Consider the following 25896-nt stretch of genomic DNA (forward strand, 5'->3'; position numbering starts at 1 on the left):
TACTGTATATTTGAAGGTTGCTAAGAGAAGCAGATCTTGGAACTTCTCAACACAAGGAAATAAATGTCTATGTGGACGGACGGTAATGTACAAATATCGGGCCATTATGTTGTACACGTGAAACTAATACAATATTATGTGTCAATTACATTTCGACTAAAAAAAGTAAGGACTCGGTGTCAGCCAACATATTCTTGGAACCATATCTATCACTGAAGTTAGCCAAAACTAGAGTTATTTTTCACTCGAATTATAAACCAAACTCTGATTCATGGATTTTCTAATGAGTTTCTTTTGTGGTCCACAACTGGACCCTGGAATTCAAAACAATGCGCTCGAGCAAGCCTGTATCTTTCGAGGGAGGGATATCATTTGGGCTCTTTCAAAAGGCTTAGTGATTTCAAAGACGGATAATAATATTTGCCACCGAACGACCTTACAAGTGTGGGCTAAGAGAACCAAGGAGACCATATGGAAGGATCGGGCACAATAATTCTTTATGCTTAACCAGCTGAGAGAGCTTTACGGCCGCTGTAATTGATATAGACTGTCAGGGTCGGGATACAGAGGAATGTGTGGAATTGCCGTTCTGGGATTACCAGATCCCATCAGAATGTAAATCATTTAACAATGTACAAATGACTTAACAGAAACACTGTCCAGGGTTTCCACGGCGGACCGCTTCCACATGCGCTATGTTCCTTTCCATTCCCACCGACTGACTTCCTGCACGCTCACGGGCGCTGGCCCCCGCACGCTCTGTGTGCTCTCCTGTCAAACATTTACACCCGTGTTGCAGCTAATGGTCGATGGTGGGCTAATCGTTAACATTCGAGGAGAGGCTTATCTAGCGTGCGACTCAAAACCAGCCATCAGGAACAGCCCTTTTAAGTGTGAACACAAGCTTTTAGTTCATGATGTGACTCATCCGCTAAATGAAAATGTACCTGTAGGGGGAAGAAGGGTAGAGAAGGCAGAGGAAGGTCTTTCTTTGGCAATCCAGAGGTGCGATCTTTCTGCTCACGCAGAGAAAATAAACTGAATGAGACCACAGAGAGGGCAGGTGAAAACCACACACTCTCCTGGGGTGCAGGGTTTTCCCTAGAAGAGGACGACAGGGGAAAGGAGGAGGGCACCTGCTTCACCTACTACTGAATAACGTGTCCGGCTTTCTCTGATCTTTTGAAGAATGCCCCGGAAAGACAAAACGTGACCGCCCGCAGGTGTGCGCGTGTGTGCTCAGAGCAGGGTTGGGGAGGATGGCCCGCTTCCTCCCACTCCGCATTGTTTTATCCCAGGTGACTCAGGAGCTCAAGGAAGAGGCCCGGGGTCATGTATCAGCAGCGTCACGGTTAACAATATTCTCAGAAAGATTTCCATCTGTGGGTCTCCAAGAGTTCCAAGTAAATAGCCCCACGAGAACCCCGGGCGGCAGGTGTGAGGTTCTCCAAAAGTGCCGAGAACTGGAGGACCTCTTCACGACCCCCGTGCTCCAAGGGACTTGGTGGGGGTCTTTACACAACCCCGGATCTTAACGAAAAGCATTCCTCCGTCGTCGGCAATGACAGAAATTCCAACTTTCGCGTGAGATTAATACGCTCAATATAACAGAAAACGTGACTAACAACCATATGGTAGGCTGATAAGATTTCAGGGAGGACGATCCATTGCCAGGTCCATCCAGAACAATCTGCAGGGCTCGCCCACCACTACCACCTCTCTCCTCACCACAAAATGACTGAGGAGTTTGGTTCTTGCCACTCTCCTTAAGATCACTTCTACTCTCGGGGCGCCTGGGTGGCGCAGTCAGTTAAGCGTCCGACTTCAGCCAGGTCACGATCTCGCGGTCCGGGAGTTCGAGCCCCGCGTCGGGCTCTGGGCTGATGGCTCAGAGCCTGGAGCCTGTTTCCGATTCTGTGTCTCCCTCTCTCTCTGCCCCTCCCCCGTTCATGCTCTGTCTCTCTCTGTCCCCAAAATAAATAAACGTTGAAAAAAAAAAATTTAAAAAAAAAAAGATCACTTCTACTCTCACTAGAAAGTTCCAGGTTCGGGGCGCCTGGGTGGCGCAGTCGGTTAAGCCTCCGACTTCAGCCAGGTCACGATCTCGCGGTCCGTGAGTTCGAGCCCCGCGTCAGGCTCTGGGCTGATGGCTCGGAGCCTGGAGCCTGTTTCCGATTCTGTGTCTCCCTCTCTCTCTGCCCCTCCCCCGTTCATGCTCTGTCTCTCTCTGTCCCAAAAATAAATAAACGTTGAAAAAAAAAAAATTTAAAAGTGACACTCTAAAAAAAAAAAAAAAAGAAAGTTCCAGGTTCTAGTTCCAACCCCCCACCCCCATCAGCTCCGGGACACTGAATAAATCACTGGATCTCCTCCCGTTTCGTTTTCCTCCGTAGAAGGGGGCTAATGACTTCTTTTCCAATTATTTTACTGAGTTTGGTGAGGAAATGGAGGGTGATTTAGAAACCCTAAGACACACTGCAAATATCCTGTCTGTCTGTAGGATTTATTGGGGCTCACTGGTGCTTACAATCTGACCCCCACAACGTTGCCTCTGTGCTTCAGCATTGTTCGGCATTCACGGGAATCTTTAGTAAGACGTATTTTTCTAACGAGGAGAGAACATTATGCAAACGTGTCTCCATGTGTGTGTCTATCACCCAAGTGGTCCCGATGCCACATCCGGCCTCCCTGTGCCTGTGTAAGCACCCGGGCTCATTGCACAACTCATAATGGCTGCATGATGACGCCCCAGGCAAACAGGGGCTGGGGTGCAGGAAGGGACTGACGTGGTCTTGCACAACCGTCTTCCTTAGCCCTTTGCCAGTTTTTCATCAGTCAAGTTCCCTCCTGTTTGGCTAATGACCCACTGGCGTATGGGCCATTCATGCTGGGCCACCGTGCTCTGACTCTGTGGCACAGTGATTCCTTCTGCTTCTGGCCCGTATCGTGACCCCGGGGAGACTCTCTCTTAGAGGTCACGAGAACCACCAAGATGGTGAGCCAGAGTGAAATTTGTCACTAGAAATGAAAACGAAAAGTCCCTCTCTGTCCTTCTTTCCTTCCACCCCCTGTCATAGGAACACACACACTAAACCTACCATCATCAAGTGAAAAGACAAGGAAGGGCTGGGATTCTGTAAGTCTGAGACTAATACTTATGTTGCTTCCTTTGTCCTGTGGGGCCTGACTGCGGGCTTTGTTTCTCTCATCTTCAGACAAGACGATACGATCTGTTCATTAGCAAAGCTCTTTGAAGATCTTGGATAAAGACCACTTACTTCAATTTCAACAAGAGTGATGGTGTTTAGCCCTACATAGCAAAGGCACCCCAAGGATGATTATTTAAATTTTAATAATTTGTGAAGCTCCCAGACCTATGTGGACGGCTCAGAGAAGAAGGCGGGGCAAGACCAGCAGCCCACATAAAACAGGAATTTTAAGTTTCTTTAGACATGATCCAGTGGGTACATGTAGGCACCAGACTTGACCATTTCACAGGAGCTATGCAAATCCTTGCTCCCTGGGATTGGAAAGTAACTGATGAAAAACAATTTACTGAGCATTGTGTATGTGCCTAGTTTAGTGACAGTCATGGAAGGTGACCATAAAAATTCACTCTGAAGAATGCTCGTGCCAATTTGTCCTTCAGCCCAAAGAGTCCCACTGCAGCCCACCTTTAGATACACATGATGGGTTGCTTCTTTGGCGATCACTGGCGGACAAGATAAGGGTTGAGAACAAGCACTTCGGTGTGACAATCATATTTAAGAGTGGATAGTCAATCCCGTATTATCAATCGGAATCCTTCTTTTTTAAAAATTAAAAAAGACACTGACATTTTGTGTCCTAGCACTTGTGGCCGGCAAGACTCTCAAAAATTATTGTGGTGATGACCTCTTGACAGCAATTTCCCTTCAGCAGCGGAGAGAAGGCAGGATTCTATCCTGCAGCCTGAAGGCGGGGCAAAAGCTGAGATCAGAATCCGCAACCACCCCATCACTCCCATTGGGTATGACAAGTCCACTGTCTCCCATGGGGCTGGTCGATGGGCCTCTTCGGTTTGGCAGAGGAAGCCACATCCAAAGAGAGAGAAGGCTGGAAAGAAAGCTTGGCAGGAGAGCTCTGCTTTCCTGCGTGATTTTCCAGGCAACACACAACATCAAGGGTAGACTTCCCATGGGAGTTTTCCACAAAAAAAGGCACACATTTATAAGTCAGTTTTATCTATCCCCTGGTCATAAATTTCCTTTCCATCATCCACCTGTAATCGTGGCGACTTAAAACACATGAGAAATGCTGTTGAAGCATGTGGCTATGTGGGGTGTCAGTGACCCCCACTCTGTACCTCCTCCTGTTCCCCTTAAAGTTCACAATTAGAACCCTGCTCTCTCATGACCATATTTTAATCCTCTGCTACTTGGATTGATTCTGACTGTATTTTCCTGCTATTTTTGTAGAAAATAGGGGGACCGTAAAGTGCAAAGCAAAAGGAAGTGAGAGAGAAACCCACAGGGTCAGGCCGTCGGCCTCCCGGTGAAGAAAGAGTGGAAGGCAGGAAGGTGGGGCTCCTAATTTGGGGAAAATGACAAACAGAACAAAACAAAACAAAACACCTTTCCTCACTTTTCTGCTATTAAAGAGATCAGAGGTTTGTTCTCTGGAGAAGACGCACAGGAAGCTGGAATGAGGTCCACCCAAAGTGCCAGGATTAGAAGGGAATCTGTACCCCAACTGGAGGTGTTTTCTCCCCGATCCTGGAGGTGGGGGACACACCCAGGCAGGAAGTGGAGGACCAGACAGGAAGTAGAGACCAGACAGGAAGTAGAGGATGAGCACTCAGACAGGAAGTGGGAAGATTCTCCCCTGGAGAGAATAAGGAGCCACGAGAAAGGTCATCCAAACGTTGCCATTCAGGCTTCCTACTCAAAGAACCAGTCTGCCACTGGATCACTCCACAGGGACATCCACCAGCAGACCACCTCCACCTGGGTGCCTCACTCTTACCTACAGATGGACGGACCACGACCAACAGTCAACTGAAGAAAGTCTCCAATATGAAAGACAGAGACCAAGATAAATACATGGGGGGGCGGGGGGGGGGGAAGAACTAAAAAGAAACAGAAATGTCACAGAATATGCATAATTGACGTTGAAACAAAAGGAGTTCAAAAATAGTAAAGGAAAATATAATTAAAATATATATATACATAAAGATCAAATAATATGAAGTCTTAGAAATTAGAAACATAGTATCAAAAGTTAAAAAGCCAATAGAGGCTCAAGATAATACCGATCAAATCTTCTAGAAAGTAGAATAAAAAGACAGAGATGGAAAATAAGAGCTGCAAGGTATCAAAGCAGGAGGCTTTGCCCAGCATCTAATTAGCAAGAGTTCCACAAGGAGAGCACAGAGAAAAGAGGAGACACCATCAAAAAAATAATACAGAAAAATCTCCCAGAATTAAAGAATACCAGTCTCCAGACTAGAAGTGCCCATTGAATACACAGCATCGTGGATTTACAAGGACCCATTTCAGGGCATGACATCCTAAAATTTCGGAGGGAGAGGAATAAAGAGGCAATCCTAAAAGATACCATTGGTGATGGTGGGAGAGGGAGAGGGTCCACATACAACGTATAGCACAGCAGACTTCCCCAGAGCAAACTCTGAAGCAACACCTTTGATATTCTGAGAGATGTGTTCATTTCCATATCCACTCAAACTATCTGTTAGATATAACAGTAGAAGAGAGACTTTCTCAGATACGGAAGGACCCAAACACTGTACTTCCTATATGCACTTTCCCCGGATTTACTGGAGGAGGTTCTCCAGTGAAACAGTGGCATAAAAGAAAACACAGGAAGACTTGGGATCCAGGAAACAGAGGACCCACTCCAGAGCTGAGTGGCGAACAGACAGGATGGGTAAGGGGGTCCTGTGCTGGGGGCTGTGGATGAGGCCAGGTCCAGACTGGAGTCAGAGGATGGAAGGTGACAGGGAGGTCCCAGGAAGCAACGGCAAAAACCCAACTCAAGAGAGGAATGGATGAATCACCCGAAGCGCTTGGAAATTAACGTGGGCATGCATCGGGAATCCGGAGGAGCTCTTGGGAAAAAAATGATGGGTACATAGAAACTAAACAAGTAACAGCAAGGCAGTTATTACCTTTAGGTAAGACAAGTGGTTGTCTAAAAAAGGGAATCACAACCATAGAATGCTACCTGGATTAGTCATAATAATGTAATGCTAACGGCTGTAGCTTTTACCCAGAACTGTGCTTACCGCCATTTTGGGAAAATGGGGAATGAGAAAGTGTGGGTGGTTGTATACGACACCTTAATCTTCACCTGTCCCAATTGGAATTCAATAAATCCAAAATGGATAAATCAAGGAATAATGCCTCGTGCCAGCTTACTTAGACATAGGCAAAAAAACAGAAGGAACGGCTAAAATTGTTGAAGGTGGTGGGCTTTTTTTCATAATAAGTCTCTTATTTAAAGCCATTCAAAGCCAGTGGGTTGGGCGTCCGACTTCAGCTCAGGTCATGATCTCACGGTTTGTGGGTTCGAGCCCCGCGTCGGGCTCTGTGCTGACAGCTCAGAGCCTGGAGCCTGTTTCAGATTCTGTGTCTCCCTCTCTCTCTGCCCCTCCCCTGCTCGTGCTCTATCTGTCTCTGTCTCTCAAAAATAAATAAACGTTAAAAAAAATTTTAAAGCCACTTGACTTTAAATTTTTTTTTTAACATTTTTTATTTCTTGAGAGACAGAGACAGAATGCGAGTGGGGGAGGGGCAGAGAGAGAGAGAGAGAGAGAGAGAGAGAGAGAGGACAGAATCCAAGGCAGGCTCCAGGTTGATTTATCTGAACAATTCAGATTTCTGGTACCCTGCAGGGATCATTCCCTAAGAAACAGGGAGGGAGGTAACACCAATCTTGCGCTGGGTAAACCGAAGCCCCCGTCTATCAGCATCGCACTATGTCTATCAGCATCTGGCACCGCCCTCCGGGCTCCTCCAGGCCTCCAAAGTGCCAGAGGCGGCGTCGAGGGGCACACAGGAACTCTCAGCCGAGATGAACGACCCGCGTCTGGGTTCAAGTGAACAGTGCTATCACAGTGGGAGCTAGCTCATCACGTGCCTGGCCCAGTGCTAACCAACTACACTCCCGCTTCGTCGGCTTTGGCTTCCCAGCAAGGGGGTGGGTCGGGGCCTTTAATGTCCTTGTTCAACCAAAGAGGAGATATTCAGCCTGGGGACGCCACAGAAGGCGCGCACGTTCACTGCATTCACTGCGGGGCACAGCTAGGACGGGAACCCAGGCGTGCGGGGCCCCAGATCGCAACTTCCAATGACACTCCGTGCGGGGCCTTCCCCCCGCGTTTGCATAGTTACAAGTGTGCAAAACTGGCCGTCCTGTCTGTTCCACCACTTCTGGTCCTTGGTCCTTGAGTAAGTCGCTTAACCTCCCGGACATCAGTTACTTTCTCTGGAAAGCTAAAGATTCTGGGTCTATCTCACCCAGGAGGCTCACACAAGATGATACGTGTGAACATTTCAAATAAGCCCGAAGTGGGGGCGCCTGGGTGGCTCAGTCGGTTAAGCGTGTGACTGGCTCAGGTCATGATCTCACGGTTCGTGGGTTCGAGCCCTGCGACGGGTGCTGTGCTGACAGCTCGGAGCCTGGAGCCTGCCTCGGATTCTGTGTCTCCCTCTCTCTCTGCCCCTCCCCTGTTCATGCTCTGTCTCTGTCTCAAGAATAAATAAACATTAAAAAAAAAAAATAAGCCCGAAGTGCCAATTTCTGCAAACGAAAATATTATTTCTGATGGATGGGAGGGAGACAGGCAGTCTTATGACCCTACTTGGTCTCTGATAGAAACTTCAGGGAAGCCAGGCTCCAGTCCGGATCCTGAGAAGAGACAGCTGGGGTTCTGGATGGCAGAGAGCCGCCCAGGCGATAGGCTGGGGGATGCTGCGGGTGCCTTGGCCCCAAACGTGGCTGCACTGTTACCCCCACCTGAAGAACCTGGGGATTTGGTCTCTTGTTCTATTTTCCATTGATCCCAGAGTCTTCGAGCAGCATGGTATTCATAAGCACTGCAGCCTTCCGCACCAGCTAAGCATCTCTATCCGGACTGAATGGAACACCTCCGAGAGAGAAACTTGCTCACCTTTACCCAGGTGTCTGTACAAGCACGGTCTGGGGCCAATTTTCCCGCCGGGTTGAACTGAGGAAATCAGTTCCGGGGACTGGTGCTTCCAGACATTCACTGCCCCAGGGTGCCACCTGGTGGACGATGCTCAACTTTTTATTCCTGAACTTTCTCCAAGGGCCTTCCCGTTCATTAAACAAAAACCCTCAGAGACTCTCTCAGTCTGTAAGCTACCTGAGGCCGGTATTATCATTTCCATGCTTCAATGAGAAAACGGGCTTAGAGAAAGGAAGGAATTTGCAAGTTCCTGGACCTGCGGTTACTGTCTTTTTCCTCCATTCGGCGAAACCCCCAAATACTGCAGTCCGAGCGGTCTGGGCCAGTTTAAGTCCTGGCTCAGCAACTGTCACCAAGTGAGGTCCTTTCACACGACTGAATTTGATCCTTACCAGGCCCTCCATCACTGTGGACACCTGCATTTAGAGGGACTATTCTGTGCAACGAACGTGCTGACGTATTTCTAGAAGAAAAACGGATGGCTGATACACCAATCCAACTTGTGTGTGTGTGCGTGTGTCTGTGTGTGTGTGTTTTAATGTTCAGCGAGTTGTTGCAATCCCCCCAGACAGGGTTTGGTTAGACATGAAAACACAGGCGGTAGGATCTCCTCAGACTTCTCTGAGGACGGCCACTGAGCACTTTACGGTGAGTGCACTTAGCTTTGAAGTTCTCTGTGGCTGCCAGGGCATTCTCCACTCTCGGGAGAGCCTGCCCTCTGGGGCTCAGGGCAGCCCAGCGGTTGGGCCCCACGATCTGGAGTCAGGCTCCCAGCTTTGGGCCCCCCAGCCAATGTTGCCATTTGGCAGATACGCGACCTCGGGCGAATCTCCTAACTTCGCTGTGCCTCACCTTCCTCACAGGGAAAACCTGGATAGAAAGTAGTATTCGCCTCAAAGTGTTGTGAAGGTTCAGCCGCACAACTTACAGAAAGCCCTCAGCACCCAGAATGCCACGGTGCGATATTCTTAAATATCAGCTTTCTCTGTGGTGGTTAATGAGCTGGCCTGAGGTGGTGCCCTGAAGGCTTCCTTCATGAGCACCAGTGTGGGTGTTCAAATACGTTCTCCCAGGAGAGGCTCTCAAGGTGTTCTGCAAGCCTCCTTCCCGAGGGAGGGGGTGTGTGCTAGAAATGTGTGTGGGCATTTTGGGTTATCCAATGAAAGGAAACACTACAAGCATGTGAACTTGATGCAGGGCGAGGGACTGTCTTACCCAATTAAGAACTGTCTCCTGACTGGCGCCCGGGTGGCTCAGTTGGTTAAGCATCCGACTTCGGCTCAAGTCATGATCTCACGGTTCGTGGGTTCGAGCCCTGCATTGGGCTCCGTGCTGACAGCTCGGAGCCCGGAGCCCACTTTGGATTCTGTGTCTCCCCCTCTCTCTCTGCCCCTCCCCCGCTCATGCTCTGTCTCTCTCAAGAACAAATAAACTTAAAAAAAAAATTAGAAAACAATATTACAAAGAAAGAATTGTCCCTTGAATAGCCATGTTTCTAAAGAAGATGTACAAATGGCCAACAAGCATCTGAAAAGATGCTCAGCATCTTTAGGGAATCATTAGGGAAATGCAAATCAAAATCACAATGAGATACTGGCTAACACCCAGCAGGGTGGCTATTATTAAAACCCCCCCACAAAATAACAAGTGTTGGTGAGGAAGTGGAGAAACTGGGACCTTTATGCACCGTCGGTGGGAGTACAAATGGTGCCGTCACTGTGAAAAACAATATGGCAGCTCCTCAAAAAATGAAACGTACAATGACCGTGTGGATCCAGCAGTTCCACTTTTGGGTACACACCCGAAAAAACTAAAAGCAGGGACTTGAAGAGATATTTACAGGCCCATGTTCACAGCAGCATTAAACACAATAGCCCAAAGGTGTAAGCAACCCAAGTGTCCATTGACGGATGAATGGATAAACAATATGTGGTCTATACGTACAACGGAATATTATTCAGCCTTAGAAAGAAAAGGAATTCTGACCTGTACTATAACGTGGATAAACCTTGAGGTCCTACTGCTGAATGAAATGCACCAGTCCCAGAAGAACAAACACTATAGGATCCTCTTATGTGACGTCCCTAGAGTAGTCCAATTCATAGAGACAGAAAGTAGGATGGTGATGGCCAGGGGCTGGGGGGATGGGTAGATCAGGGAGTGAGCGTTTAGTGGGGACGGCGTTTCAGTTTTGCAAGATGCAAAGAGTTCTGGAGACGGATGGAGGCGATGGTTGCACGGCACTGTAAGTGGACTTAATATCACTGAACTGTATACTTACCAGTAATTACAATGATAAATTTTATGTGCATTTTAGCATCCTTAAAAAAAATCTGTCCAGCCTAAAGTGCCGATTGATGCAAACTGCATCACTGAGAGATGTTGCCAGAACATCTAAAAATGGTCAATATGCATGCATTTGGTTATAAGCAGCCCACTCATCCTTTGGAGACCGATCCGCATGGACCCTGTGCATCTGCCCTCCCCGTCCACGTCTCCCCTTTGTCTCAGTTGCCAGGTTGAGGGACGAAGGCACACCTCCAAGGAGCCAAAGAGTGACAGGATCCAGACGAGTCCCGTTATTAAACAGATAGTATTACTTTCATGACGTTCTCATTTATTTATACTAATTCACTTATAAATTACGTCTACTAATCAATACAATCACATCGGGGCAGCGACTTGGGATTGCCAGCTCCAAACGCTACTCTCAGATTTCAGGGGAAAGCTGAATGGGAAGAAAAAGTTCTTACCTTGTAGATACAGGACTTAGCATTCAGGAAGAAGAGCTCAATGGTGGCATTATCCTTTAGGTACGAGATGCTTTCTATGTAGAACCTGAAAGACAAGACTGCAAGTGAACCACAGAAGCAGCAACTGAGATCGACTGTTTTCTGAGCTACAGGATTGGATGTGAGGACCAGAACTCCCAATCCCTATGGAAAAGAAAAAGGTGTGATCAGTTTTCCCATGGTTCCTTTCTGAAAGAAAGCAGAGTGTTTCAAGCCCCCTTCTAGCACATTAGGACAGCTATGTCTGCCAACCTTCACCATGGTTCAAGGACCTGGGACAGCCATCAGCTTCCGAGAGTACGGATTAAATCTGACCATCTACTTTCTTTTTCCTGACCTGCTTTCCAATTTTTTTTTTTTCCAATTTTTAAGATAATATTGTTTGTTTTCAGGGCACCTGGGTGGCTCAGTCAGTTGAGCATCTGACTCTTGATTTCGGTTCAGGTCATGATCCCAGGGTCATGGGACTGAGCTCTGCATCGGGCTCCACACTGAGCGTGGAATCTGCTTATAATTCTCTCTCTCTCCCTCTACCCGCCTGCCCCTCTCCCCTCCGTGCGATCTCTCTCTGTCTAAAATAATTTTTAAAAATCAATTAAAAAATATTATTTGTTTTCAATATATTATTTTTTTTGTGCTAATCATTGTTGAGTTGGATTTCTTAAAGATAATTTCTTCTGCTCAGTTGAAGAAGGGGGGCCCTACTTCTCTCTGAAATGGTTACACTATGTCTCCCCAAAGGCGGTGAGGTGTGGTTTGATTTCTGCGTATCCCGAGAGCTGAGGCAAGTGTTGGGAACACTCTGATATTAATGCACATTAAGCCAAATGAGATTGAATTTTTATCCAGATGAAGCTTATAGATTTTTTTCACGATGAAACATGCTGAAATTATTTATACATTTACTACACCTTTACACATCGACTTTGGAGTGCATTAAATTACTTAATTAGATAAGGCACTTGTATTTGTCTCAGGACCAGCTGCGTGCAGGGAATAGCTGTTGTGGTCACAGAGGCGGGGGACAGAATGCAGAGCCTTGCAGGGGAACAGGCCCCGCGTGGGGGTGACCGCTCCTGTGGGGCACTGGATCCTTGCCTCCTGGAAACAGGGGCTACCCCAAGATGGCAGAAGGCAAAAGGAGAAGACAAGTGCTATGTTCGAGAACAGCGTTACAATGTGATGGAAAGAAACCTGGGGAGGAAATCAAGAGACCAGTGACCTGGGCCCAGCACTGTAGGATTTAGGGCAGATCCCATAATCTCTCTGGGCTTCTGTGTTCCAGACTGTGATGGAAGACAGCAGGACCCAGTCAGTGGTTCTCCACCCAAGAAGTCTACCGCGGTCAGATGCTGGAAACTCCTCCAGATTCCCACAACAGCCAAAAGAACAAACCAACACCGTACGAGGCAAACAAAACCCATCCCTAGGCAAGGACGAGCCCACAGCCCACCAGTTGGCAACCTCTTATCTGTAGACTAATAATGCCTTCTACCATTTTTCCAACACGTGCAGAGGCTGCCATGATTAACACCAGGCCGATCACTTTGGTTTGTGAGTGATTCCAGAGTAACTTCTGATATTAGCGGATACGTTCAATCAGTATTAACACGATGATCACCAAGTGAGAGTCTATAAAATGTTTGGAGATGACAGTATGGCCCCCATTCTTGCAAAGCCTGGGAATGAGTAGGCTGGCGGGTCTCTACCACCTGCTCCCTCCCTGAAAGAAAAAAAAAAAAAAAGAAGAAGAAGAGGAAAAAAAAGAAAAAAAAAAAAAAGAAAGCACCTTGCCTCCTGCTTTTGGAGCAGGTATTTGAGGTCATGGAGGTCTCGGCAAAGGGTCTGCTGCGGCCTGGGAGGAAGGCAAACTTCCGCTTCTCCACTAGCAGAGACTTGAAATGAAGCAGCAAACTCTAAGTCTTTCTTAAATTATATTTTATTCTACTTTATTCTATTCTATTTTATTTTATTTTATTTTATTTATTTTACTTTATTTTATTTTATTTTATTTTATTTTATTTTATTTTATTTATTTTTATTTCAGAGAGAGAGCACATGTGTGCAAGCAGGGGAGAGGGGCAGAGGGAGAGACAGACAGAATCCCAAGCAGGCTCCACAGTGAGCACAGAGCCCGATGTGGGGGCTCGATCCCACGACCCCCGGATCATGACTGGAGCCGACATCAAGAGTCTGGGCGTTCAACTGATTGAGCCACTCAGGCGTCCCACAAACTCTATGTCTTAAAGCAAAATAAGTTAAATTTGATTTAATAAAAAAAAATCCACATTTGTTGTGAAGGGTCAACAGCAAAATTAGAAGAAAGGAAGGAAGGAAGGAAGGAAAGGGAGAGGGGAGGAAGGGAGGGAGGCCAATTTGCAGGCATGGCACGTTACAGAAGAATCTTGTTTTGTTCAAGCTACCCACTCTCACCCCAGAAAGCACCGCCCTCCACACCCCAACCCACCCCTGCTCCCTTCTGCCCTCACTCCAGAACACCTTGTTTTCAGGGACTCCGCAGACGCCCTCGGGGAAGGGCTCCACCTCTGCTCGTGGTGCTGCTGCAGGCCATACTTTTCTGTTCCCTCGGGCGTCTTCTTTCTAGGCTACTACTGCCTCCCGGAGAGCCAGGCCCCAGTCCCACTCGTTTTTTTTTTTTTTTTTTGCATCTCCGGCACTAACACAGCGCCTGGCACACACACACAGGGGCTTAGTAAGTAAGTGTGGGCCGAAGACCCTGCTTTCAAGTTCACTTCTCCCCACTCGCAGATGAGTGGAGTTTCCAGGACGGGACAGTGAGCTGGGCAATGAACAATGAAGGCCCTCAGAAATAACCAATTCCTGGGCCTCCGGAAATCCACCCCCCGCCCCCGGGGGGCACTGACATTCCACCCCAGGCCTTGCCCCTCTGCCCTTTGCTCACTGACAACATGGGAGGTTGTACAAGCAAGCTGCTGATCACCTTGAATCAACAGCAGAGGTTTCTTGAGTCTGACAGTGAGTGACCTCAGACCTGCCGTAATAATTGTGAGTCTAAATCTATGGGGTCTGAAAGAACGTAACTTCCGACAAAATGCCTTATGTCTTTATTGCTTTTGTTTTAACTCTTGAGAACTAAGGAGTGAAGACATTCACTAACTGCCCCCCTCACCCCGACAATTTTCTCCTCAAGAGTGTATGAGAAAAACACAACGCTCCCCCCCCCACCCACCCCGCTCTCTCTAGCAACGGAAAGTGGAGAGGAGAGGGCCAATCCTGTTCTCTGCGACAGCATTCGTTTGCGCCGAGTTCTCCGCTGTCTGGCTGTGCAAGGGGCAGGAAGGCAGAGGAAATAACGATATACTCTGAGATGAGGAAAATAAACCACCTCCTCTTGACAGAAACTGGAAAGCAGCTTCCTGTTAACCTTTATCACCGAGAAACAGCCTGGAAAGCACTGTGAGCCCCGGGCCTGTCATATTATTATTCCGTAACCCTGGATATTTGACTCATCCTGAACTTGCCATCTGTGCTAGGGAAGCCTTGCGAGTCAAAATGCCCAGAGAAAAACAGACCTCGGACATCTCAATCCAGGCTCAGGGCAAACTGTGGGAGCACAGGGAGAAGAAACTTCTGGGGAAGCAGGAAACACTGACGGTTTGGGATTTTTTTTTTTTAAACCAGTTCTGTTCCTTTTGATTTTCAGGAGAGATCCTCCTTTCTGGCAGTAGGTGGCGATGTTGCATTTCTTTAAATACCAGTGCGGGGAATTGGGGGGGGGGGGGCGGTGTTTCCTTCAAGACTTGGTTCACAAAGAAAATTCCGGGTCTCTGGGTAAACCTAGGGAACTGAAGGCTTCCTTACAGATTTGACAGGGTCTCCGCAGACAATTCCAAGCCTGGCTCTGTATTAACCATAGGTTTTTGGTGCTCAGACTTCTGGGACCTTGGTGGCTCTGGAGGGACAGCCCCTCCCGGGGTTGACCGGTTCCTAGAGATGCGAACTCACCTTTCAGACCAATCCGCGCTCACACACCCTTCCTGCTCCTCTGTGGGGTGCTCACACCCCAGGGCACTAAGCTCCTGCCCTAATCACCCCAGGGCCAGGGCCAGACAACTCTGGACAGCCCCCAGGCCCCAAAGCCCACTGAAATTATTCCAAGTAGCCAGTGCTAAACCTGCTTACCCTGCCTCACCCATTCCTTCCTGGAGAAACCACAAAACAAAGGCTCTTGCCCACACCCCCCCCACTCCCTCTGCCTCCTGACCAGCGCTGGCTCCCCCTGTGCGGCCCTGCAGTCCTGTCTGGTGTGGCCTGCTCCCCCCTCTTGGGAACTGTGAACAGCAAACTATCTTTCCAATGGCCGTCTTCCTTCCTCTACCCCTGATGTGCCGGCCTCACTGTATCTGAGTAATAATAAAACTTACACATGAAAACGTGTTCTTCAGCACATTTAGCAGTACTGAATCTTAGGTCTTTTTTTTTGAGTCAAAGGGCCAACCTTTGATGAGTCTGTTCCCCGAATTCCGTAAGCAACGTCACACCCAACCTGGCCCAGAAGATGCCGACCTGAGCTGTTTCATCAGAGGGTCTGAACTAGGATAAATGTGTGCTATGCTATTCTGTGTTTGGGCATACACAATAATCAAGAGGTTCTGAAGCCTTGGGGAGTCTTGTCCCCTTTAACATGTGGACGCCTCAGACCGTGGCGGCTTGAATGGGGTCCAACCACAGGACCTCAGTCAGGTTTCCTCCTCTGCCCGCCCCCCCACCCCCAGCTCCTCCTCTTCCTTCTCACATCCTCCCTTTGGCACTTGGGAATCACCGAATATTTACAGCAAGTGTTAGTTAAATGGACCACTGATTTCATTTCATTTCCTAACGCACACACAAATGTCACATTTGGAATGCTGACTTTTAGTAGCAAAAAGGAGCGATCACAATGAAAAGGATAATTGATACTGTTGTGGGTTTCTGGGGCCAAATATCTCTGATATTTAGGATCTGAACAGGTCTAAAATCTCAACTGGGGCGGGGAGGGAGGGGGGCGCTTCCTTAAAGACCTGATCTAGCAAGTTCTGCTTAGCAGGCACCTCATTTTAGATCCATACCATCATTGTTACTATGGTGACAAGAAACAGGAGTTGCTTGTCTCAACCAGCCAGGAAAGACACCAACCATCAGGCCATAAACTTGGCTGTAAAATCCCCTCTCCCAGATTCAAGCTTCCTGGGATCGTCTCTCTCTCTCTCTCTCTCTCTCTCTCTCTCTCTCTCTTGTGCTCAGTTCAGTTTATTGTTTGTGAAACTCGGTTTGAGGAGACAAACCTAATCTCGGTTTATTTTCCTACAAACAGCGTGGGTGATCGGAGTTGCAGGGACGCTAGGGTGAAGAATACACAACTAAAAAAAAAACAGCCCAGACACGGAGTAATCATTCTGAGCACAAACGTGTTCCCACAAAAATACAGGGAGATTTCCTTGGGTGTGTAGGGATATTTTTCCTATAACTTTTCTTGGCCTATTTCTTAAGCTTGCCTGGTGAACACGGTCAGAGGCTCATTGTTCTCAAATCTGCGGAGCTTGTCTCATGGTCCTAACCACTGGTCTGTAGTTGAATGTTGAATATGACATTGTTGACATTGTTGAATGACGGCAGCATGATAACGGGAGGCCAGGAAAATTCTGAGTAGGGAGTCAGATGAGAATTCTGGAAAGATATTCAGTGGTAATGCATAGGAGACTGGAAGGGGCCGCCACCAGGAGAGGTTTAGTGGTGGGTATGAGACCTATTTAAGACAAAGAAGTGAGAGGAATTTGTGAATAAAGGAAGGCAAGGACGCCGGTGAGAGTGAGGAGTTTCCCGCCGGGTGTTGGTGAAGCCAATTACACAGACGAGGAGGTGCCACGGACAGAGGAGTGAGTTTGGGGTCACACAGATGAAGACGTCATCGATTCAGGCAGAGGAGCACCCATGGAATCTGGGGCCTAGACACCTCCCAGTGACCATGGCGGTGGGAGCCACCAGCCGAGAAGCCAGTGGACGTGGAGACAGCAGACAAGGGCAGACCCATCCTCCCGGACCTTTGCTGTGGACAGGAGTGGAAGTAAGGGGGCCGTAGCTGACGGAGGATGCGAGTCAGGGAGGGTATTTTGTCAGGGGCAAGAGTCAAGGTCATGGGAAGGGGCCAGAACTGGAGCACATGCGGACCTGCCGGCCTCGGATGCTGGGATAAGGGTCCGTCTTCCTCCGAGGCGGTGCGCGTGCGGGAGCATGTCCGCAGTGGGTGAGGAAGGAAACCACAAAGATGGCGGATACAAGTAAGTAAGGGAGCCGGAAGTCGACGAAGCTCCCTTGGGCCGGCTTTTGTTTCCTCCACAAAATCACAGGCCAAGTCGCCTTCTTGGAGCCAAGGGGTGAGGGGGAGCTTCTGGTTTGGAGTCTGTGGCAAGAAGAAAAGCCATAGAGGGCAACGTAGAGGGCCCTGCGCAGGCACAAGTGACAGAAACAGTGCCAGTCTGTGTGAGGCTGGTCACAAGCAATCTTGCACCAACTTGCAGTTGTGTGGTCCCCCTCCCCAGACCACACTCAGCAGCTCAGGGGTAGAGATAAAAGACACATGGGATTGAACCGATCCCCCCCCCCCCCACTGCTTCGTGCGTGTGTGTGCATGTGCACACGAGGGCGTGCGTGCGTGTATGTGCGTGTGTGTGTGTGTGTGTGCGCACGTGACCAGCAGCAAAGGGAGGTCCCGGGCGAGGGAGAGGTTGCAGTGGTGCATAACAGGGTTTGGGCTGAACTGGCAGGGATGAGGACAGGCAGGGCGGCGAGGGCCTGGGCATGTGGGGAAATCGCTGTGCAGGTGCACGAGGGGAGGGGCTTGTCTGCTTCGCTCATCACTCTACCCTCAGCTCCTAAGACAGCGCCCACGACAGCGTCAGTGCCGGGTGGGCATCCGTGCCCCAGTAACTGAACCCACTGCCAACGGTCGGCGTGCGGCACGGCATCCCCAAGGGGGGAAGCTCACTCCCTCTCCGCAGCTGGAACGAGAGTGGGTTTTGGCCCTCCTGGCCCCACAGCGATGCGGCTCAGGGTGCCACTGGGACTGTGGCGTCCTCTTTACAGGGGAGGAAAGAGCACAGTGCAGGACAGAACGCCTTCCCCCGGGAGCTCGCCCTGGTGAGCAAATGGCAGGAGTTTCTCAAGCGGGACGAAGGGCACACATCTCAGCTTCGGCAAACTCCTGTTCTACCGGCTACGATGCCCCTTCCTCCGTCAATGTGGAGATTCCAGCCCACCACCAACCCGCTACTGGCCGACGTCCTCCCGTCACCCTGCCACGGACACTCGGGAGTTCAGCAGGGCTAGATCCGCAACGTCAGGGCTGCTCTCTGCGCCCTCTCACCCAGTGGGGGTGCGTCCAGCTCGGACGCCATCTGTGCAGATGGAACCTGGTTCCGAAGCCCCAGCCAAGTGTGGAACGCGAGGTGGACCAAGGTCATTGATCCTGACCCCGGGGCCTGTGGCCCTGATAGACTCTCTGATAAGCAATCACGGAGTTGCTTCTCCCGTGTGGAGAGAGAGGCAGCGTGGTGTGTGTGTGTGGGGGGGGAGGGCCCCAGGTTTGGAGTCAGACCTAAGTGCACAGAGCTGATAACTGACCAGCCATGTTGGGAGGGAGAATCAGCACGCTGAACCCTACCTCCCCGTCTTTAGGAGTGATAACACTCATGGGCTGTGAAGATGTACCATCAAACCATCATCCGGAATAACGCATAGGTGTTTAATAATGGACACTTCCCCTCCCTCTGACCTTTTTCCTTCTTAGGTAATTATTAAGGCTCAGAAGCCCCGGTGATCAGCACTCCTGGCGATCTGACGGAGGAGGACAAGGGTCGAGGTCCTTTCTAGGCTAAATCGCGGGTCAATGAAGGCGGATTCTTAGTCCTCTGTCCTGCCATTCTGAGACCCTATAGCAGCAGGATACCAGCTTCAGGCCCTGCCAGGAGGACATGCTCAGAGGATGAAGCAGAATTCTCTGAGTTCAAATTCACGTTATTTAATCCATTTGGGTCTCAGTTTTCACAATCGGTTGAACGGAGGTGATAATTCCGCCCTTTCTCTCACAGATGTTTTAAATATGCATTACAGCAAAAGGACATATAATTGCCAAATAATAAGCCACGCTGGGATGGCGGCCCAAACTGAGATCCCCAGTGGTGCAGGGTTAATATTTCCACTGGATGAATTCCTAAATCTTGGCTTACTTTTCCGTGGTCTTTTATTGGGTGCTTTTATTTTTTTCCATGAAGGCTGACGGAAGACGTATTCTAGAGATGTAATCAATAGATGTTTAAACAAAAGGAGAAAGGCCAGGAGTGGCTGGAGAGATCGCTCGCAGGCATGCACGCATACTGACGTGTACTGACGGCTGGGGCTCCGGCGGGCGCACTCTTGTTGAGAAAGGTCAGTGCGGGCACACAGGGAAATCGCCCAGCTGGACATGAGCCCCTTTATGGACTCCGGCATAGTCCAAGGTCTGAGTCTTTTATGAGGATAATTTTTCATATCACTCCTTTGGAGAAGATAGCCTGTGGGCACCCCTGGAAAGGCACCGAGTCCTAAGCTGGGAATCCTTCCCAGGCATCCAAGTATAAATGCACAATTCACCTGCAGGAGGGAACCCCGCCTCCTCTCTTGGAGGAAACAGACTGTTGGTGTTTTGCTGCTATGTTGCTGAGCTAGCGGAAAAGTGGGGCCTCCGGAGAGCGGGGTCTGGGAGCCAGGATCTTCTGGGACTGGTGCCAAGGTGACAGCCACCCCAGGAGGTGGCTGCAATAGTTTGAGCAACAGGCAATGGGGGACTCCGTTTGGGTAATAAAGAGGAGAGGACAGGACGGGGGACGGAAGCAGCAGCGGGGGATTAACGCACAGAAGAATTTGAGGAACAGGAAAGACTTCAAGGTTAAAGCCTATAGGACTGAATGGAAGACGATGTCACAGCTGCGAGGCACCACGGAAGGCCTGGGGAGGTCAAGATGATGAGTTTGGCTTTGGACCTGCTGAGTTTGAAGCCCTCGGGTGGCCCAGAAGTACCTGGACATAGACAGCGGAGGCTCTCCACAAAGAGCAGCTTTTGTGCTGAGCCGCAGAAGGAGCTCAGCTTGTGGGCAGCGTTCTGCTGGGGGTCTGCCCCTAAATGGGGACTTGGAGAGCTTCTTCCTGGGAGTGTTCTGCCAGGTGCCTGCTGCGGTCAAGTAGGAAAATGGGTCCATTCTTGGTTCTCCGTAGGGTTAGCACGGAATCTACCTCCGTGGCTCTCCTGTGTGCAGCTGGTTTCACAGACAGAAGTCAGCCTGGAGAGCCCAGGTATGCTCAGTGACAAACGTGTCACTTGGGCAATCTCATGGCGCCCCAAGCTCTCCTCCAAGGATCAGTTCCCCAAACCCACCGATAACTCAGCTCATGACAGACCCTTCCAAAAAAGAGCTAATATGCAACCAGCCCAGGATTCTCTCTTCCTGGTTAATGTTGGGGAAAAGCGGCAGGAAGGAGGAGACATCCTGATATATGGCCAGGGTACTCACCCACCTTTGATTACAGGTGAATCAAATGCTTAAATTCAACTGAGCTTTGCCTGATGCCGCCTCCCCTTTTGGTGGCACTGTTACTGTTACTCTTCCATTTATCTGAGAAAATGTGGGCCACCATCAAATAGACTGTGACATCAAGAGCACGCCCACCAGTAATGGAAACGGCCAAGATTTGCTGTGATATGTTTGCAGCTATTAAACAAATGAAAAGGGCATTAAACCCAAGTTTAAATGTGCTCCCCCCACTGAGGTAAAGATACATATTCCCGCTTGTTAAACGGGCCCTTTAACTCTTATTTAGGCTCTCCGATGCCTTCTGCAGTATCGGGAGAGCTATGTCTGAAAGGGCATCCCTGACCACGCTCTTGAGGAAGAACTGAAGCGTGAACCATTTGTGTCCTGCTCTTGAACTTCTGTGAACGTATTTTATAAGAATGGGGTAGATGTACTGGGCAGGAGTGTTAAGTATTCACTGGAAGATGGAGACATTCGAGATTAAATGCCTCTCGCATTTAATTGATTATACGCAATGAAGGTTCTGCACAGAAACTGCCTGGTGGCTCCAAGGACTGAGTGCTCCTGCTGGATTTGGACGTTCAGATCCCGGCTCTGCCCTTGAACCTGTGACAAGGCCCCCTCTCTGACTTGCCAAAACCTTCTGCAAATGAAGGTGAGAAGTTCAGCTGACCTCCTAAGACATTTGCAAATGTTGGGGTGCCCAGAAGGCTTGGTCAGTTAAGCGTCCTACTTCAACTCAGGTCATGATCTCACTGTTCGTGGGTTCAAGTCCTGCATCGGGTGAGCTCAAGCCCCACTTCGGGGGAGCATGAGCCCTGCTTCTCTCTCTCTCTCTCTCTCTCTCTCTCTCTCTCTCTCTCTGCTCTCTCTGCCCCTCATGGGATTCTCTTTCCCTCTCTCTCTTCGGCCTTGCTCATCTGTGCCTTCTCTGTCTCTCTCAAAAAAAGACATTTGCAAATGTTAACCATGAGAAGTAAATCATATTCTCTGCAGTCCCCAAATAAAACTTACAATAATTAGCGAACAGAAAATGCCCATTGTTTCTGGTAATTTATCAGGCCATATCTTCCCTTCCCGGGGAAGGCACTGAGCGGCTACATTTCAACTATTCCTACTTGGGATAAACTAGGCAAGTTTCAAGAGGCCAGGTGCCACATGTGATAAAAGGAAAGAAGAGACAGACATTTGTGATGTCGCTCCAAATGACTACCGCCAAAAACAATAATAATCTAAGGGTGTGTTCTTATAGGAGGCTCAGTTTTGTTTAAGATATATGCCCCCTCCTCCACAAAAAAAAAGCAAAAGAAAAAAAAGGCTCTTATCTTCATTCCACACAAGCATCCTAGCACAAGAGCACAAACACGTGTGTTCGTGCACAGACACTGACATGCCTTGGACACTCATGCTCTGTGGTCACGTCTCCTGGGAATGCAGCTATACCGGGACCTCTGTCGTTGGCAATGGACCAGGACTTGATTCCCCTTTCTTGCAACCATGTTGCCCTCCCAGACTTTTCTGGACAAAGAAAAAAAGAAGCAAAAGGTTGGGGATGAACACCTACCTGACACAGAAGTACAAAACCACTGGTCCCGACTTTTTGGGGAAGTCGTGTTCCAATACTCTTCGATCTAGTTGAAGCCAGTTTAAGTGTCCCCTGAGGAGGAGAGAGACAAATTGGTTAGGACTTTGGAGTCTGCAGAAACTTCTTGTGACATAGGTGTGTGTGCCTTAGAACGGCCGGATCACAGATCAATGCAGACCTTCACCTCCCTCCCAAGTTTTCAATATTTGGAGAACCTTCAGGAATTATCTGGGAAGTACTGAGTCAGCGGCAGATACTGTGTGACATGAAGGAGAGGAATGGCAATCAGAAAGTCGGGGTTCGCGACCGGCTATCCATTTCCTCGCTGGTGCTGAAATGAAGATGTAATCATTCTCTCTCTCTCTCTTTCGTTCTGAATTCCCTTATGTAACAGCACCACACTCCTCAGTGCTTTCTTTCCCGAAGGACTCAAAACCCACTTTAGAAAACATGAGCAAACTTCACAATATCTTGCTAGAAGTAGAACGGGGTGAGAAGTGAATCACAGACCATTTCTTTAAAAATGAGGGGCGCCTGGGTGGCTCAGGGAGTTAAGCCTCTGACTCTCGGTTTCGGTGCAGGTCATGATCTAGTGGTTTCACGTTCAAGCCCCACGTTGGGCTCTGTGCTGACAGCACGGAGCCTGCTTGGGATTCTCTTTCCCTCTCTCTCTGCCTCTCCCCTGCTCACGCTGTCTCTGTCTCTCCAAAAATTATTAAATAAGCTTTAAAAAGAAATGAAACTTACACCCACCATGACATTCTGATCCTAGGTATTTACCTGAGAGAAAGGAAAGCTATACCCACGCCAAGACCTTCACAGACAGATGCACAGACACTTTACGTGCAACAGCTCAAAACTGGGAATAACCCAAATGTAAACCAACAGGGGAATGAGCATCACATAGTTACAGAATGGAATACTCTGCCCCAAAAAAGACAGTGAGCTATTGACATACAGCAGCATGGATGAATCTCAAAATAATGATGCTGGGTGGAAGAAGCCACATAAAAGGATTTTATGTCTTTATAAAACTCCAGGAGGTGCAAACCGATCTCCAGTGACAGACGGTGCATCGCTGGTTGCCCGGGAGGTGGGAGGGAGGGCTCTTAGGGGGGCAAGAGGAAACTTTTGGGAATGATGGACATGTTCACTATCTTGATGTGATGGTTTCATGGGTGCAGCCACATGTCAAAACTTATCAAACTGTACTCTTTAACGTGTGTTTATTGCATGTCAATTATACCTCGTTAAAGCCATTTTAAACAGCGAACCACAGAGACATCTGATGACACACAAATGGAGTCGCTTGTGTACTTCCTCCTTCTCTCTCTCTCTCCCTTTCGTCTTCCTTTTTGTAAATATTAATTAATCACCTTCTCTGAAAAAGGGACTGCAGATGCAGCAGTGAACCAAATAGACATGATCCCTATTCCCCTCACGATTATATTCTCGTAGGGAGACAGACAACCGCTATTCCAATTAATTGCAGAATTACTAATCGGGATGGTATTAGGACCCAACACCTACGGTACAAGGATCATGAGTAACGAGAACATGTAAGGACCTGAGGGAGTCTGGGATCTTAGAAGCATTGCCTGGCGTTTCAGTGAGATTTGAAAAACAGTAAGACTCAACTTAGCGAAGAGAAGGGGAATCATGTTCCAAGCAGTGCGGCCAGCAGGTGCAAAGGCCCTGAGGTGGGAACAAATCTGACGTGTTGGGGTCCTGTGAGGAGAAAGGGATGAGGGAAGGGCCTGGGAGGCCCCGCTGAGGACAGTGGGCTTTGCAGAGTGAGGCAAAGCCACAGAGCACGTATGAGCAGAGGGGTCCACCTTTTCCTCCCCTCTCATGACCCAATCTCAGTGTACCAGCCTGGAGGACAGCGCCCTATAATCACAGTTACTCAGGAAGCTCGTGTTGAATAGACCCAACTGATGCACAAAACCTCCTCAAGTGCCTGATGCTGTGGAACACGTTTATGATACACGCGCATGTGTGAAAGGCTGGACTCACTCCGTGGATAAAGTGAGACAAACGTTGCCTGACTCAGGGCATTAAAATGTTCGCTCTTCCAAGCTTCTGCTTGCTTCCAACAAATGCAAGGCGGGCAACACGCCAGAGGTTTCCACCTCCACTTGAAGACTTCATTCAGGCTGCACCTTTTGCACAAAATCCCTCTCTCAATGAAGCCCACGGCCGTGGCTCGAGAGAGGGCATTTGAATCTGCTTCTGAAGAGCGTCCACCTGGGGACCTCTGGCTCTTTTCCCTCCTAAGGATCTCCACCTAGAAAAACATTTTCTTTTTTTCCCATTACCCTTACCTTTCGGTTTTGGTTACTCTTCTCTGAGTAAGGACAGAAAATAATGGGGGGGGGGGGAGTTTCCGAAACCAAATGACCGGATCGACTTCTTCCAGAAAGGTGGAATAAATTCCCATCCGACTAGAACATGGGATCTGGAAACAGAAGGCCTGGGTGCCAAGGTCATACCTGAGATGCAGATAATGCCCCACGGGGTCATGTTGTTTCAAACCTCCGTGACTTAGCTCATATTGCTTCCTCTGTAGAATGTCCTTCCCCTCCTTCCTCACCAAGTGAAGGCTGACCCACCCTTCAAGACCCAGCCTTCCTGTGTCCTCCCCCCGAAAACCTTCCTTGACCCACCTTCCCACACCACACACCAGCCTGGCTGAGCTCCCCTCTGGAGCACCCATCCTGGGCATTCAAGCTGCTGTATTTTCCACACCCCGCGGAACTTTCTCTGAGTATGCTGTCTCCCAATAGGCCTTTTACATCTGAAAAACAGAGACCTACCTCATAAGGTAGAAATGTGTGTGTGATCAGAAGATGTTAACACAAATATTACCCCTAATAATTGGTTCATAAGTTACAGCCACTCTCTTCCTGCCTCTGAAAGTGTCTAAAATCTCCCAGAATCTTCTCTTTAGGCTCAGTCTCCTGCAAACATGCTATATGCATGCTCTATACTATGACTCTCATCATGCTGTTTCTCCTCGTTGGAATAGTCTCTCTATCCTCATTATCCAAACACTAGCCACTGTTCAAGGCTGAGTTCTGGTCTTTCAGAGAAGTCTCCCTTCGTTGCTTCAATCTGGGGTTTCTTTCAAACTTCTCCAGGGTTCTGTTCATGTCATCTACAAAGCATTCAGCACACTCTTATGCAATTATGTAAAATATATAAACCTTACCTCTAAGGGGTAAGTTTTCAACCCTTAAAAAAAAAGTCATCCCCACCACCTAGCACAGTGCCTGACAAGTATTAGGTGCTCAAAGGCAGGTGCTCCTCGATGGGATGACTGCCACCGAAATGGGTTTGTGCCTGCAACTCAGTTTACGAAGGTGACCTAGAGGCAACGCAGAGGTCAACGCCGCTGAAAACCAAGCTGAATGTTATCCAGAGCTCCCCTGGCAATGAGAGGCACACCAGGCCACGCAGGGCCACGGGGGGAGGCCCCCTTGTTGGTTACGAGGCAGACAAGGAATAAGGAGAACTCAGAGTCTTACTGGGGTTTCCATGGGAAAGGCAAGACAGGGCAGGCAGAATGGCTTCGGGTTGGCTGGTTTCAATGATCCTGGCAGGCTCTGAGGCATCGGGGCTGTCCCCAGCCGTCTGGTCCCCGGCCCTGAACTAATTAAGGACAGGGGCAGTCCTGGCTCGGCGTGCGAGAGTTCTATAAAGAAGCTGGTTCACAGGGCTGGG

General features: G+C 49.0%; 1 protein-coding gene across 2 annotated transcripts in view; it reads right to left on the reverse strand.

The window, feature by feature from the left end:
* The window catches only part of FRMD4A (FERM domain containing 4A), a 215167-nt gene that overhangs the window by 111887 nt on the left and 77384 nt on the right, over positions 1-25896 (reverse strand). For both annotated transcript variants that reach the window (XM_030323364.1, XM_032593827.1), the window contains exons 4-5: positions 22153-22245; positions 10963-11047 (exon numbers count right to left, since the gene is read on the reverse strand). In XM_030323364.1, the coding sequence (XP_030179224.1) occupies positions 10963-11047; positions 22153-22245 (178 nt within the window). The remainder of the gene's footprint in view (positions 1-10962; positions 11048-22152; positions 22246-25896) is intronic.

Source organism: Lynx canadensis, chromosome B4 (assembly GCF_007474595.2).
Source record: "Lynx canadensis isolate LIC74 chromosome B4, mLynCan4.pri.v2, whole genome shotgun sequence".
Classification (NCBI taxonomy): Eukaryota; Metazoa; Chordata; class Mammalia; order Carnivora; family Felidae; genus Lynx; species Lynx canadensis.